Here is a 14,039-nt window from a genome sequence, read left to right as displayed (position 1 = left end):
TGTCTTAGTTTTCTCATCTCTAAAACGCGAATAGTAATACAACAGTAAAATAGGATTGTTATGAAGATGAAATGAGCTAATTCATTAAAATGTCAGGCACATAGTCTAAATGGGAGACACTATTATTTTTGTTATTAGTACTATTACTATGGTTGAATTTTTTTGCATTTATTCATGCTGTACCCTTTGAGAAACACCCTTTCTCCCTCTCTCTATACCTCTAGAGCTCCTTCAAGTCTCCATTTCAAAAACTACTACCTCCATGAAGGCATCCCAACTTCTCTTTTACTTCCCCAAGGAAAAATCAATTCCTATTGTTCTTAGGCACCAGTAGGCTTTGTGTTCATCCCACTGACCCACTGTAACCTGCTCTCAGGGCCGACCACCCACAACGAAATCCTTCTATTCTGCCTGGAAGAGATATTCTCAGTGAGAAGCTCACAAAAACACATGCAGTCCTGGGGTCATCAAGGGGGGCTGTGCATGCAGGTCCTGAGGACACCCAGGGGTTTCCTGCTTCTCGTGAGCAGCTGGTGATAATTCTGACCATCCACAGGGAGTGATACAAGTGGGGAAAATGACTCTTTAAAACAGAAAAATAGGACTAAATCTGTCTAGGTTTCCAGATTTTCATTCTATTGGTATTTCCTATTCAGCACTGGGTCCAGAGCCAGTAAGTCTAGGAGAAGATAAGTCATTTGGACAATGGATTATTGGGCCTTTATCATTCTTATTTTCTAAAGTAGGGTCAGGACAGCAAACTATAGTCTGCAAGTCAAATACTGCCCACCTCCTCTTCTTGTATGGCCCACAGTCTAAGAACAGGCTTTAAATTGTTAAATGATTGTGGAGGGGACCAAAAGCAAAAGGAGAATATTTTGTGGCATGTGAAAATTATATGAAATTCAAATTCCACGATTCACAAATAAAGTTTTATTGGAAAACAGTCGAGTTCACTGGTTTACATGTTGTCTATAGCAGCTTTCCTGCTACAGCAGCAGGGCTGAACAGTTTGACAGAGACCCATATCCCTCTAAGCCTAGAATATTTACTATCTGGCTCTTTGCAGAAAAAGTTTGCTGGCCTGTTTTAAATCACCTCTCTGACATATTCATTGATATATCAGTGCAACAAGGAATATTGTTTGCTTTTTTCCCCCTTTCTTCTACTGTAAAACACAAGGTGAACTTCTCTTATAATACTAGTTACTAATTTCCAAGGAGTGAAAAAAAAGGAATACACTTGAGATCTGGTATTTAAAAACAAAACAAAAGCTTGGAACTACAGACTGTCTTTTTGAAATGAAAAAGGTTTACAGATCATCTTTCAATAGTTCCCAGCACAGGTCTCCTTATTCCTGGGGGACCATGAAGGATGTAATGGGCCATTTTTTAACTTTCAAAAAATCCCTGCCCATATACACTAAAACATCTAGCTTTTGCTTAGAATTATAATTAAGAAATTATAATTTTTATTCGAATAGAGTTAGAATAGAAAGCAATGCTTGATGTAGTTTAAAAAAAAAACAAAAAACGGGCATCCTTGTCCTGGTGGAATACTGTTTTTCAGGGGTCACACAGGAAATTAGTGGCAGACTGAGGTAAATCTGCGCTTAGTTCTGGTTTATAACCCTATTTACTATATCTGGATTCACGAAGAATGAGCAATTTTATAACACATTCTGGACAGAGGAGGACTATACTTAAATATAATATATAAGCAGATTTCCCCACTGTACTTACAACTGGTGACTCATCTCCACCAACCCTGCAGCTCTAGGAGGTCACCATGCAGCTGTACCTCCCTGCCCTCTCTGGTTGTTGATCCTGTCAGCAAGGATGTCCCCCCAGCCACTGGATGCAAATAATGGTCACCCAGAAGCTATAATTGAGGAAACATTTTACTTCAAAAGTGACTTGAGTCATGAATGAACCAGGAGCCTCTACCTCCTCCCCTTACTCCCACTGACAGCACACAAGCTCCCATACTTACTAAGTTCTGCTAACTATATATGATGTAGAATTGTCTTCTTTCTCTGGACTCCACGTGCAAGTAAAATTATTCATATAGTATAAGACACAAGAAATGTTTTCAGGCTTAGCTGGCAGAGCTAAAAAAAAAAACACATACAAACACAGTAACTTCAGTACATGATAAATATTGCCAACATCTGAACATTTTGAGGAAAACAGGCTGATTGAAAGCTGGATTTCTTGGTTAGTTACTAGGTATAAAAGGTCCTCCTAATTAGGGCCATGGAGAGAATCTAACTCCATCTCTTCAATTATTCCCTTTGAAAACCTAGATTGCTACTTTTTAAAAAATACTTTTTATATATTTTTACTCAAAGCAACATTTGAGAAGCAAAAACTGTATTAAAACACTAGACAAACAGAAAGTGCTAATGAAATACTAAGTAAAGCATCAAATGATAGAACCACTCTGGATAACTGGGCAATGGATGACGTGGCAGGGCAGAGAAAAATGCAAAATGCTGAGCTATGCCCTACTTCAACCCTATGTATCAATAATTTTCCTCAAAAGATTGTATAATAGAGAAAATTTCTGAAAAATCTTCAGCTGTATTTTCATGTCTTCAAAATCTTGCTCCTTGTAGTTCCCCACCCAATAACATCCATCCCTTCATAGAAAGAGCAGACACTACCACCTAGAACTGGGATCTAGACCCTCAAGGTGCCCAAGATAGGAATGCAGGAGTGCATGAATTTAAGTGGGGAAAATTTTTTCGTCTTTATTTTTCACTAACATATTGCTGAAATTTACAATTTCCTTCCATTGTGAATGGGGTCTAACAACCCATAGTAATATCACTACTTGTGACTTTGTCACCATTAAAAGTGACAGCTATTTTCATATTATATTTCTGTTGTTGTAATACCTGGAAATATCAAATACTATCGTCACTGTTACCAAACTAATTATTAGGTCTTCTTATTTAATGTGTTACTAAATAAGCACATAGATATTACTACATCACAAACTTGTTTCTAAAATATTTTAATAATGTCATTTCAGTATATTAGGGAACCTTTGTAACCCTGTGTGTCTTATTTATGAATTTACAAATATTACTTTGAGAGGTGGTCCATAGGCTTCACCAGATGACCAAGGGGCTCATCGTACACATGCACACACGCTCACATACACACAATTAAGAACTAAGGACTATTTTAAGCTAAGGGCAATGTTCAGCTCTGAGGCTCCAACTAACTTCTTTCTGAGCCACTGGTAAGACCATATTCTTAAGAAGCAGGCATTTTTGAGAAAGAAAGGCAACTTCTTAAGTTACCTTTATGTAACAAAGCAAATCTCTAGTGCTTCTATGAGGGAAATCCCTACCAGGCAAGAAGTAAGAAAAAGTCCATCACTTCTAGCAAGTAAAATATTGGGACAGGGGTGGAAGTAAGACAGAGCAAAGCGCTCAGATGTCAGTGTTCTCGGTGGAGCAGTACAAATGTGCAGATGAGTCTGATGAACCGAAGTCATCTGGACTGGTGCCTACTTTGCCAGGCACAGCCTGGGGGAGGTGACAAGTCTAGATGAAGCCTGTTTCAGCATAACGTAGAAGTTCTAACATTGCACTGGCAGAGGGCGGGCTGGGCCAGCTGTTCAGGTAAGCTCTAGACAGGTACAGTGTACCATGCAGGGATCCAGAAGTCCCCAGTGTCTCAGGGTAAGGGGGCGGGTGTGGGTGTAGACGTGCAGGGCTGGCCCAGGCCTGGGATTCGGGTGAAGAGATTTCTGTGCACAGGGGGACGTCCAGACCACAGGCAAAGGACTGGGGCATGAACTTCTGGAGTAGGTGCCAGCATGATGCCCCAAAGCCCAGGCAAAGCCAGCTGCCCCACAGCAAACAGCAGAGGAGGGATGAGACCACAGCAGACAGTCCAGAGAAGAACAGATAGCAACACAAGGTCTTACTCACATGGATTTCGGAGCCCTTGCCCAAGACTCTGAAGTGACATAAACCTTGTTCATATACCCATATACCACCTTAAGGAGGATCAGGGTAAAGGCAGAAACTCTGGTTAAGTGCACACTTACACCAGGGAGACTGAATTAGCTGAAAGACGCTGTAAATCAGAAGAAACTGACACAGTAGTAACAAACGTAAGTGCTACCCACCCTATCCCCTTCCTTAGCCTTGCATGGCTTTCCAAGGGAGTGGGGACTTTTGAAACTGATTAGCCTAATCATAGAAAATAAGGATGTTATAATTTTCTCTGCACATCTGACTAATACTGTATGCATTTCAACTCTGTCAGAGGTAATACATATCCTGCTTTGTTTGTTTGTTTGTTTTATGAGGGGGAGGTAATCTGGTTTATTTATTTCTACTTGGAGGATGCACTGGGGATTGAACCCAGGATGAACCTAAGCATGAACTCTACCACTTGAGCTATATCCTCCCCACTGCCAGAGGTAATACATTCTAACAGGAAGGCAGTAGTAAAGTGCTCCAGGGCAGGTGGCATTCACTGTTTTGTTCAGGTTTAGGACTTTGGGATTTATATATTCATTAATATATTTGGTCTATGAATGCAAATCAAAACTACAATGAGGTTTCACTTCACACCAGTCAGAATGGCCATTATTAAAAAGTCTACAAACGATGAATGCTGGAGAGGGTGTGGAGAAAAGGGAACCCTCTTACACTGTTGGTGGGAATGTAGTTTGGTGTAGCCTTTATGGAAAATAGTATGGAGAGTCCTTAAAAAACTAAAAATAGATTTACCATATAATTCACCAATCCCACTCCTGGGCATATATCCAAAGGAGACTCTAATTTGAAAAGATACATGCATCCCAAAGTTCATAGCAGCACTATTTACAATAGCCAAGTCATGGAAGCAACCTAAATGTCCATCAACAAATGATTGGCTAAAGAAGTTGTGATATATATATATACAATGAAATATTAATCAGCCATAAAAAATAATAAAATAATGCCATTTGCAGCAACACGGATGGACCTGGAGATCATCATACTAAGTGAAGTAAGCCAAAGAAAGAAAGAAAAATACCAGGTGATATTAATTATATGTGGAATCTAAACAAATGACACAAATGAACAGAAACAGACTCATAGACATAGAGAACAAGCTTATGGTTATGGAGGGTTTTGGAGGGAGGCATAAATTGGGAGTTCAGGATTTGTAGATACTAAATACTATATATAAAATAGACAACAAGGCCCTACTGTATAGCATAGGGAAGTATATGTAATACCTTGTAGTAACTTGTACTGAAAAAAAGTTTGAAAAGAAATATATATACACATACATATATGTATAACTCGAGCCACTGTGCTGTACACCAGAAACTAATACAACACTGTAAACTAACTCTACTTCAGTTAAAATATATATATGGTCTATGAAACGAGCATTGTCCACATAGGTAAAGGAGCCCCAGGGAATGACAATTAAGAGTGAGGGAGAGCAAGGTGCCTTCATTTTGTGCCAACATTTCCAGCTTTTTCCTGAGAAGCTTCCTTCCTGAGTCCTGTACACGAATCTAATCCTGACAGCACCCATCAGTCAACAGTTAAGTCAAAGACTTTCTATCTATGCTACTTGCATGCTGAAAGCCATGACAAAGCTGGTGATCTCCAAGTCCAAATGCTTACAAAGACCAACGTTAACTGGACCTGAAGCAAATAATACCGCATATTATGTGGAGAATAGAAGCTAGACCAGTAATGCATTTCTCAAGCAGCCCACATAGCTTGAAACTCTCCTGAGGATTCCTTGAGTCAGCAAGCAGAAAATTTACAGATTCCACACTTCACAACTGCCAGGGGAACATGCAAAATCCTACAATTGTCAGCCAACAGTGTTCCCAGAGGAATGACTTTCATACTGGCCGACGTACTCCCTGGCTCAGGGACTTTGGCTGTGCGTCTGTGTGTACACATGGGTCTGTCTTTAGTCCTTTGGCCAAGTTCCTTACAAATAGTTGTCCAATATTAGCCTGCCTCCAACCTCCATTTCAATAATGCCCCTCACATAAACTTCTCAGCAGGATTTTAGGATTGATCATTTGTTGGAAAATGAAATGAGATGCCTTTCCCTGTCTCCCCAGAAAAGTCTCATTATGGACCCTATAGTCATATTTTATTTTATTTCCTTCTTCATTCTCACTCTACCTTGCACTGGCTGAATCAAAGCCAGCCCCACAAAAAATCAAAGTAAAAATAGATTTTCATGGATCCAAATACAGACTCCCATCAAACCTCAGTGAACCCTGGTCTTTACTATTCTTCCTTGAATACCTCTCCTTAGCTCCTTCTGCAGCACTGATTAATCTACATAAAACCCTAAGCCAGAAGAGAGTCAAATGTCTGGTTTCCAGAACCATTAGTGTCACAAGGTATCAGAAGAAGAGAAATTGTTTTCTACCCCACCTGAGCTCTTTTGTGGAGCTATATTATTTTTCCTTCTACCCTTCTAGCTTCTCTAGTTGGACACCTGGAAAACTGAATTGAAAAAAGACAGATTAATAAGGGTAAACAGTATGTTAATGCATGCAGTGCACATCATGTAGGAGAAATCTCAATGAAGAAAAATTCAAAGGGGTGGTTAAAACTTGGGCTTAGACAGCATCTTAACAAAAACCCAATAAATTTGTAGAGAAGTGACAAGATAAAGAAAAAGGAATTTAGGCTTTGAAGGGTGGCAAGCTGTGGAAAGGTAAAATATATGTGGGGACTTATAGAGCAAGGCTTGTGTATGCAGATCCATCCTGGCACTGACTTTCTGTCTTCTTCATGACTATAAAACTCTTGGGAGAGAAGATTTATGGCAGTCCTCATTTTTTTCAGGAGTTTAGGCTTTTAGACAGATAAAGGAAGCTGCAGAAAGTCTTTCTTTCTGCATCTATTGATTCTCATTTACCTCCAAGACCAAAATAATCCTTATGCCAAAGTGGTATATTTTGGGGTGGCATATTCTGATTCCCTACGCAGGTATTACAGAATAGATGGGTGATAAATAAAATGAATTCCCAGCAATATTTTCAGTGCTCATCAATATTCCCCCTTCCTAGAAACATGGGAAGATTTTACTTCCTTGCCCCCTTGAAATTAGGCATGACCATATGACTTTCTTTGGCCATTGATGTGAGAGAAGCATTTACATGCTAGTGCATGATTCTCTGATTCTCCTTTCTCCCTCCCTCAGCCCCTACATGATTTATAAATCCATGTTGAGATGGTGGGAATTTTAGAATGGTAGAGCCTCCATCAGCCTGGGTCCCTGCTGACCTGTGATAGACAGGTAGAGATTGTTGTCTTAGACACAAAGATTTAGGCTTGTTTATTTTTGCAGCATAAACAATGTTTCCTGACTAATCTAAAATATAGATAGCCTGCTCTAAAAACCCAGGATACTAAGACTTAGGGAGGAATTCACTTTAACAGTAGTTTTCCCTCTTCTTGTGTGTTCTCATGACATTCTAATTCTGCATATGTATCTCAGGTCATTTTAGATTTGTTGTATCACAAATCAGGGAGTCAAGGAGGAATGGGAATAAAAAAGGAAACAAATCTACAAACAATACTAGGCTTCACTTACACTTTCTTGCTTTACTTATGATTACCATTTCTAGCCTCAGTTATCTGGTGTGGATCCCACACATGCCTTGATGCACGTACTAGAGCTGCCATGGCTGGCAGAGCTCATGTCTCTTGTCCTGTCTTTCTACTTGCTGGCAACCAATGTGCCTATTTTAAGTCTTGTTTGACTTCTAACTAGAATATCAACTCTTCATCAGAAGACTGTCACAAATATATATATATATATATATAATTGTGATAGAGCAATGAAGGGCATTTCACCTCTGCTCTATTTTTTACAAAACCCCAGGAGTACTGGCCAGTATTCCTCAAGACTATCAAAGTCATAAAAAATAAGAAAAGACTAAAAAACTGTCACAGACCAGAAGTGACAATTCAATGCGATTTGCTACCCTGAATTAGATCCTGGAACAGAAAGAGAACATTAAGGAAAAAACTAGTAAAATCCAAGTAAAGTCTGGAATTTAGTCAACAGTCATGTGCCAATATCAGTTTCTTAGTTTTGGCAAAAATGGTACTATAAGATATTAACAACAGGGGAAACTAGACAAGGGGTATGTAAGAACTCTCTGTACTATCTTCACAATTTTTGTGTAAATCTAAAATTATTTGAAAAGAAAATTGTTTTTTTTAAATGGACAACTGAAAGCTAGATTTGACCCTCACACACATCTATCCTTCTCCCACATCTTAAAAAAAAAAAGACATAACAATATGACTACATTTCTATAAATAACTAGTGCCTCTATTTTTGAAATAAGGAGATACATTCATAGCTTTCTTCTAAGAAAGACTGGGAGAATGTTCTTGCTTATCAGAGAATCTCCCTCATGCAAAAGGAATATTTTTCAAAATAAAAAAGATATTTTCCATCTCTTTTCTTCCCTCTATGCTCGTATCACTTTCGTGTTGTTGAAAAATTAGTATTTTTTAAATGTTTTGAAGTAGAAGAAAGGCAAATCTGAGACCAAGGGAAAGAGTCTATAGGAAGTAACGTAGAAACTGGGGACAGTTAGGTAGGAAATGGTGTGAGTAAAGGGTGTTAAGAAGAGAAGACAGAGATAGAAGATAGGAAAAGACAAGTTGAGGGGAAAGGTATCATGATGCTCATAAATAGAACTCTAAATTGGATAACTGGGAGCAACTGTTGATTTCTGAGGTGGCCAGGAGTAACTGAATGAGGTGGGGAGACACAGGCCTACCTCCTCGTATTGTCTACAAAGCCCCAGAGTGCCACAGGTGTGACCCCAGGGAGCTAGAAGGCAGGCCATGCCAGGACATATGTCTGGAAGACATTCTCATTATCTCTGGATGACAACTGCCCTCTGGGTGACCCCTGGTTACTACATGTTATGGGCTGAATTGTGTTTCTCCCCTCAGATTCAAATGTTGAAGTCCTAACTCTCAGTACCTCGGAAGGTGACTGTTTAGAGATAGGGCCTTTAAGGAGGCATTAGTTAAAACGAGGCTGTTAGTTTAGGCCCTAATCCAATCTGACTGGTGTCCTTATAACAAGAGGAGATTAAGACACACAGAGAGATGACCATGTGGAGAGGCAGCAGGAAGCTGGCCATCTGCAAGCCAAAGAGAGAGATGTCAGAGGAAATCAACTCTGCAGGCACCTTGATCTTGGACTTCTAACCTCCTGAACTGTGAGAAAATAAATTCCTGTTGTTTAAGCCCCTCAATCTGTGATATTTTGTTATTTCAGCCTGAGAAGACTAGTAGGTATACTACATACTTTTTCAACCTTCCCAGGGCCCAATCCCCACTTCTTTTTCTCTGGTCTTAATTTTTTTTAAACATAATGTGTGATGAAAGTAATATATTTCAGATCTGCAAGGTATTATATGGGTATTATGCTCATAGTTTTGAGTTGGACCATTGTAGAAATACATTGTTTCATCATTTCCCTTTATATTCTTAGAATTTATGGCAAATAGTGTGAAAATTGTATGTATTATTGTGTGTATTTTATATGACACCGCTGCATTTGACACAAAAACTATCAAGATAAGTACCTACCATTACTGTAAGACAGTGAATCCTGAACTTTTGGGGGTTTGTATCTCCTTTTGAAAATATGGTAGACCATCCTGCCAAATCTGCACACACATAAGTACATATCAACATGCACACACACAAATTCAGGGACGTCACAAATCCCCAATTGTCCATTTATGTGTGCCCATGTCCAGGCGTCCCTTTGCTCTCAAGTTCATAATTCTTATCCAAAGAAGGCAAAAAGAATCACATAATCCACAAAAGGGCACAGGCTGACCTACCTGCCAGGCCAGATTTGCAGAGTAGAGGGAGCATCCACAGTGCCCAGGCCCACATGGTCCTGGGTTAACGCAGGGAGGCTGAGAAGAGAACTGAAAATACCATCAGTCAGCAGTTAGTTTGCATTCTGTCTCTTCAACAACTCTACTTCCAGTGACAAACAGTTGTGGGAATTTTGAGGAAAAGTATTTAATTTTATTTATTTTATATTATATTTATTTTGTTTTATTTATTTGGCCATCATCACATAGATCCCTTCATAATTACCCCCAATAACCCCAGTCAACATTTTATTTTGTCCACAATGTATTCTACTATGAAAGGTATACCAGCCACCAAGAATATACTCCAGAAAACAGTACTGTCCTCAAGCCTCTGCCTCAGTTAATTTCCCAAAAGCACCATACTATTTCACCTCTCCATGCTTTGTCCATGTGGTTCCTTCAGCCTAGAATGTCCTTTCCTCCTTATTCCTGATAAATGAATCCATTCTTACAGATTCAGCTAAAAACCAACCTTCTCTAAACAGCTTCCCTGAGCTCCCAGGTGGACGCAGCCAGCCAGTCCTCCCCTGTGCCCCACCCACCCTCCTTATCATCTGTGCTGTAGCACGCGTCACACAGCATGGCATTAAGGAGTTTACCTGTTGGCTTCTCTTATTTCTCTATGAAGACTTAGTGTTGAAAGGAGTGTCTGGTACATGATAGACATTCACTATTGTTTGTGAAATTAATTAGAATAAAAAGACTGCTGGCTCCTTATCTTCATCCCAGATGAGATGGTGAGATAGTGTAAGAATAAAGCAAATGTAAAAGAAGTGATACCTCACTTTCAGGAAAAATAAGTGATACTACATTTTCAGCTGACAGATAGATCGTTATAGGAAAAAAATAGGAGAGCTCTCAACAAAATAAATCATTTTAGAAAAATTCACATGCAGTATTTCTGGACAAAACAACAAGTATAACATTTTCTCAGATACAAACCAGTTAAAATACCTAACTAATTAAAAATGCCTAAGGCAATAAAGCAGAATGATGTTACGGAAACGACAGACCAGCCAAGAAACAAGCACCACTCGGACGGTTGGAGTACTCAGATGTATTACGCCGGCGGGCTCAGAGGGGCTTCTGCTCCGAAGCTCTGAGCACTTCCAAGACGTGCGCATGAGGTTTTATAGGGTGAAGTACAAGCTTGGGGTATTCAGCCAATAGGCATGGAACAGCTTTAGCAGCATCATTATCACAAAAGTGGAGGCAGGGAGGGGGAAACCAACATTCCAAAGCCAGATATATATCTTTGAAAATCCAGCTGGCTAGCAAAAAAAACATGAACAGCAAACCAACACTAATTAGCCTAGATTTACAAGTTAGTCCAGCAGAACTCAGATCAGTATTCCAATATTTAGATTTGTGAGTTATCTTGTTAGCCCAGCCTAGCCTCTCCTTCACATCCCTAGACTTGTGAGTTATCTTGTTAGACCAGCCCGGTTTTTCCTTCACATTCCCCCCTCTTGATGCTTTCACAACCCTAGTTGGAGTAAGCATCATCACTTATCTTGTGCAGGGGCTCGTAATTGGAGGCTAACATCTGAAGTTTTATAGCCTCTATCCGCTCACTGACAAAGTGGGTCAGGAAGTTTAGGACACAGGGCCCAAACAGCAGAACTGCAAAAACTAGGAGCAAGGGATCTATGAACAGTGCCAGCCAGGAGGTCCAGCCCCGGGGGCCTGTCCATTGGCTCTTATCTAAAATATGTTTTCTCTTTTTCACTCGGTCTTGTAACTCTTGAACCATCTCTCTGACAATTTCTGATTGATTGGCATAAAAACAGCACTCTTCGTTTAGGAAGAGGCATAGTCCCCCCTCTTTGGCCGTGAGTAGGTCCAGACCTCTCTTGTTTTGTAAGACCACCTCGGCCAGAGAGTCAATCTGATTTTGCAGAACAAGGTATAAAATAGCTATCAGGATTCTATGGCCTATGTTTCAGTCAGGTAGGGCGGTGATAGCTAGCCCCACTGCTAGTATGCAGACTAGTATAGCAAACAAGGAAAGAGGCAAGGGAGCACAAAAGAAACACGTTTAACAGCTGCGTTGAGCTTTCCTCAAGCTTCGGCCATGCGTTGACTAGCCAGCTTCCGGGTGTGGCTAGAGCAGGGCTCGTCGATCCTTTTCTGGTCCCTCTTGATCTTGAGCGGGTCTCCCGGGACACTCTCAATTTTCCAGGGACCCTCTGTCTGAGGTGAAGTCGCTCTCTTAACCCTGGAGTGATGGATCCAAGGGATGATTCCTGCAACTTTAACAGCTGTAGGGGTAGTTAATACCACTAAATATGGTCCCTTCCATGTTGGTTTGAGAGGTTCCTTTTTCCAATCCTTCACCTATACCTGGTCACCTGGTTTATGGGGATGCACTTGGACCCCTAATGAAATGGGGGTTTTCTCTATCACCCAACCCCAAACTTCTCGTAGTACTTGTCCTAGTCCCAAAAGTTGTTGGTGGAACCCTAAATTTCCTGTTTCTGGGGTAGGATTTCTCATCCTGACTAAAGGTGGCGGTCACCCATATAGAGGATTTCAAAGGGAGAGTACCCAATATTAAATCTTGGGGTGCATCTTATTCGCAGCAGAGCAAGGGGTAAAATATCCACCCAGGGGAGCTGGGTTTCTTGGCTGATTTTAGCTATCATTTGTTTTAGAGTTCTGTTCATTCGTTCTACCTTCCCTGAGCTTTGAGGCCGGTATGCTGTGTGCAGGTTCCAGCGGATGCTCAGTGCCTTTGCCATTTGCTGTACAACTTCTGCCACGAAGGTTGCCATTGTCAGACCCGATGGAGGTAGGCATTTCAAATCGAGGGATAACATCCCTGAGGAGAGCCTGTCACTTCCCTTGCTTTCTCTGTCCTGGTGGGGTAGGCTTCTACCCACTCTGTGAAGGTGCAGACGAAAACCAGCAGGTACTTATATCCCTTACTGGGCCCAAGTTCAGTAAAGTCCACTTCTAAATCTTCAAAGGGAGCCAGTCCTCATCACTGTATTCCCATTGGCCCAGTGAGCCCTTGTTTTGGATTGTTTTGTGCACAGAGCAAGCAGTGCTGGGAGACTGATGCGCACAGAGTAGGGAGACGAGAAACTAGGAAGTATTGCTTTAAGAGGGCCTCCAAAGCCGTTTTTCCCATATGTGTGGCTTCGTGTTGTTGTTGAAAAGTCATTGGTTGGCCCCCTATAAACATCTTGACCTTGGGCTTCCGGGGGCCCAGGGGCAGGGAGCCTGGTCTCTCCTATTCTGAGTCAACCCCAGCCAGTCCGATGTGATTACTGGCTGGTGGCTCCAGCTGATAAGTAGGCCTTTTGGGGGGTGCTCTCTTTCCATCCTTTCTGTTTTGGGCACTCGTTCTTCCAGTGTCCTGTCTCCTGGCAGTATGCGCACTGGTCTCAGCCCAGGGGCATCCATGGTTGGGGTCCCCTCTTCCGGGGTGGTGCAGGATTCTGGCTGAAGTTGTTTTCCTCAGGGCTGCTGCAAGGAGTGCGGCTTTCTGCTTCATTTGCTGGTCAGCTTCTCATTGGGCTTCCCGTTCTCGGTTTACAAAAACTTTGTTTGCTACTTCCAGCAGCTGTGTAGCGTTCATCCCTGCAAATCCATCCAGTTTTTGGAGTTTCCAGCGTATATCTGGGTATGATTGGGCTATGAAGGCAGCGTTGACCATCCGCTGGTTTTCTTGGGCCTCAGGATCAAAAGGAGTGTAGACTCGGAATGCTTCACATAGTCTCTCATAGAAGTCAGTGGGGGTCTGGCCTCTGGGTCACCATGGTCGTTTTAGACATGTTAGTTGGCTTCTTGACTCCCACTCTTAGCCCTTGTAGGATGGCTTCCCAGTACTCACGCAGTGCTTCTCTTCCTTCTTGGGTGTTAAAGTCCCAATCTGGTCTGGTGTCAGGGGCATGTGTCATGGCCCACCCCTCAACATCCATTGTGTCCCCAGGGGCTCGACCCTGCAGCCATTTTCGTGCTTCAGTGAGAATGCTTCTCCTCTCCTCCGTATTGAAAAGAGTCAGAAGCAGCTGGCGGACATCTTCCCAGGTGGGCCAGTGAGAATGGAAGATAGACTCTACGAGGTCAATCATAGCCTGCGGCTTGACAGCCTGATTACAATCGTCACA

At 41.5% G+C, this 14,039-nt stretch overlaps 1 protein-coding gene across 2 annotated transcripts in view; it reads right to left on the bottom strand.

Annotated features, from left to right (window-relative positions):
- The window catches only part of IL31RA (interleukin 31 receptor A), a 78,111-nt gene that overhangs the window by 39,681 nt on the left and 24,391 nt on the right, over positions 1-14,039 (bottom strand). For both annotated transcript variants that reach the window (XM_074358482.1, XM_074358484.1), the window contains exons 2-3: positions 9,883-9,972; positions 1,993-2,110 (exon numbers count right to left, since the gene is read on the bottom strand). In XM_074358482.1, the coding sequence (XP_074214583.1) occupies positions 1,993-2,110; positions 9,883-9,937 (173 nt within the window). In that variant the 5' untranslated portion in view covers positions 9,938-9,972. The remainder of the gene's footprint in view (positions 1-1,992; positions 2,111-9,882; positions 9,973-14,039) is intronic.

This window comes from Camelus bactrianus, chromosome 3, assembly GCF_048773025.1.
Source record: "Camelus bactrianus isolate YW-2024 breed Bactrian camel chromosome 3, ASM4877302v1, whole genome shotgun sequence".
Classification (NCBI taxonomy): domain Eukaryota; kingdom Metazoa; phylum Chordata; class Mammalia; order Artiodactyla; family Camelidae; genus Camelus; species Camelus bactrianus.
The sequence above is the reverse complement of the archived record's forward strand: the minus strand, read 5'-3'. Positions and strand labels throughout refer to the sequence as shown.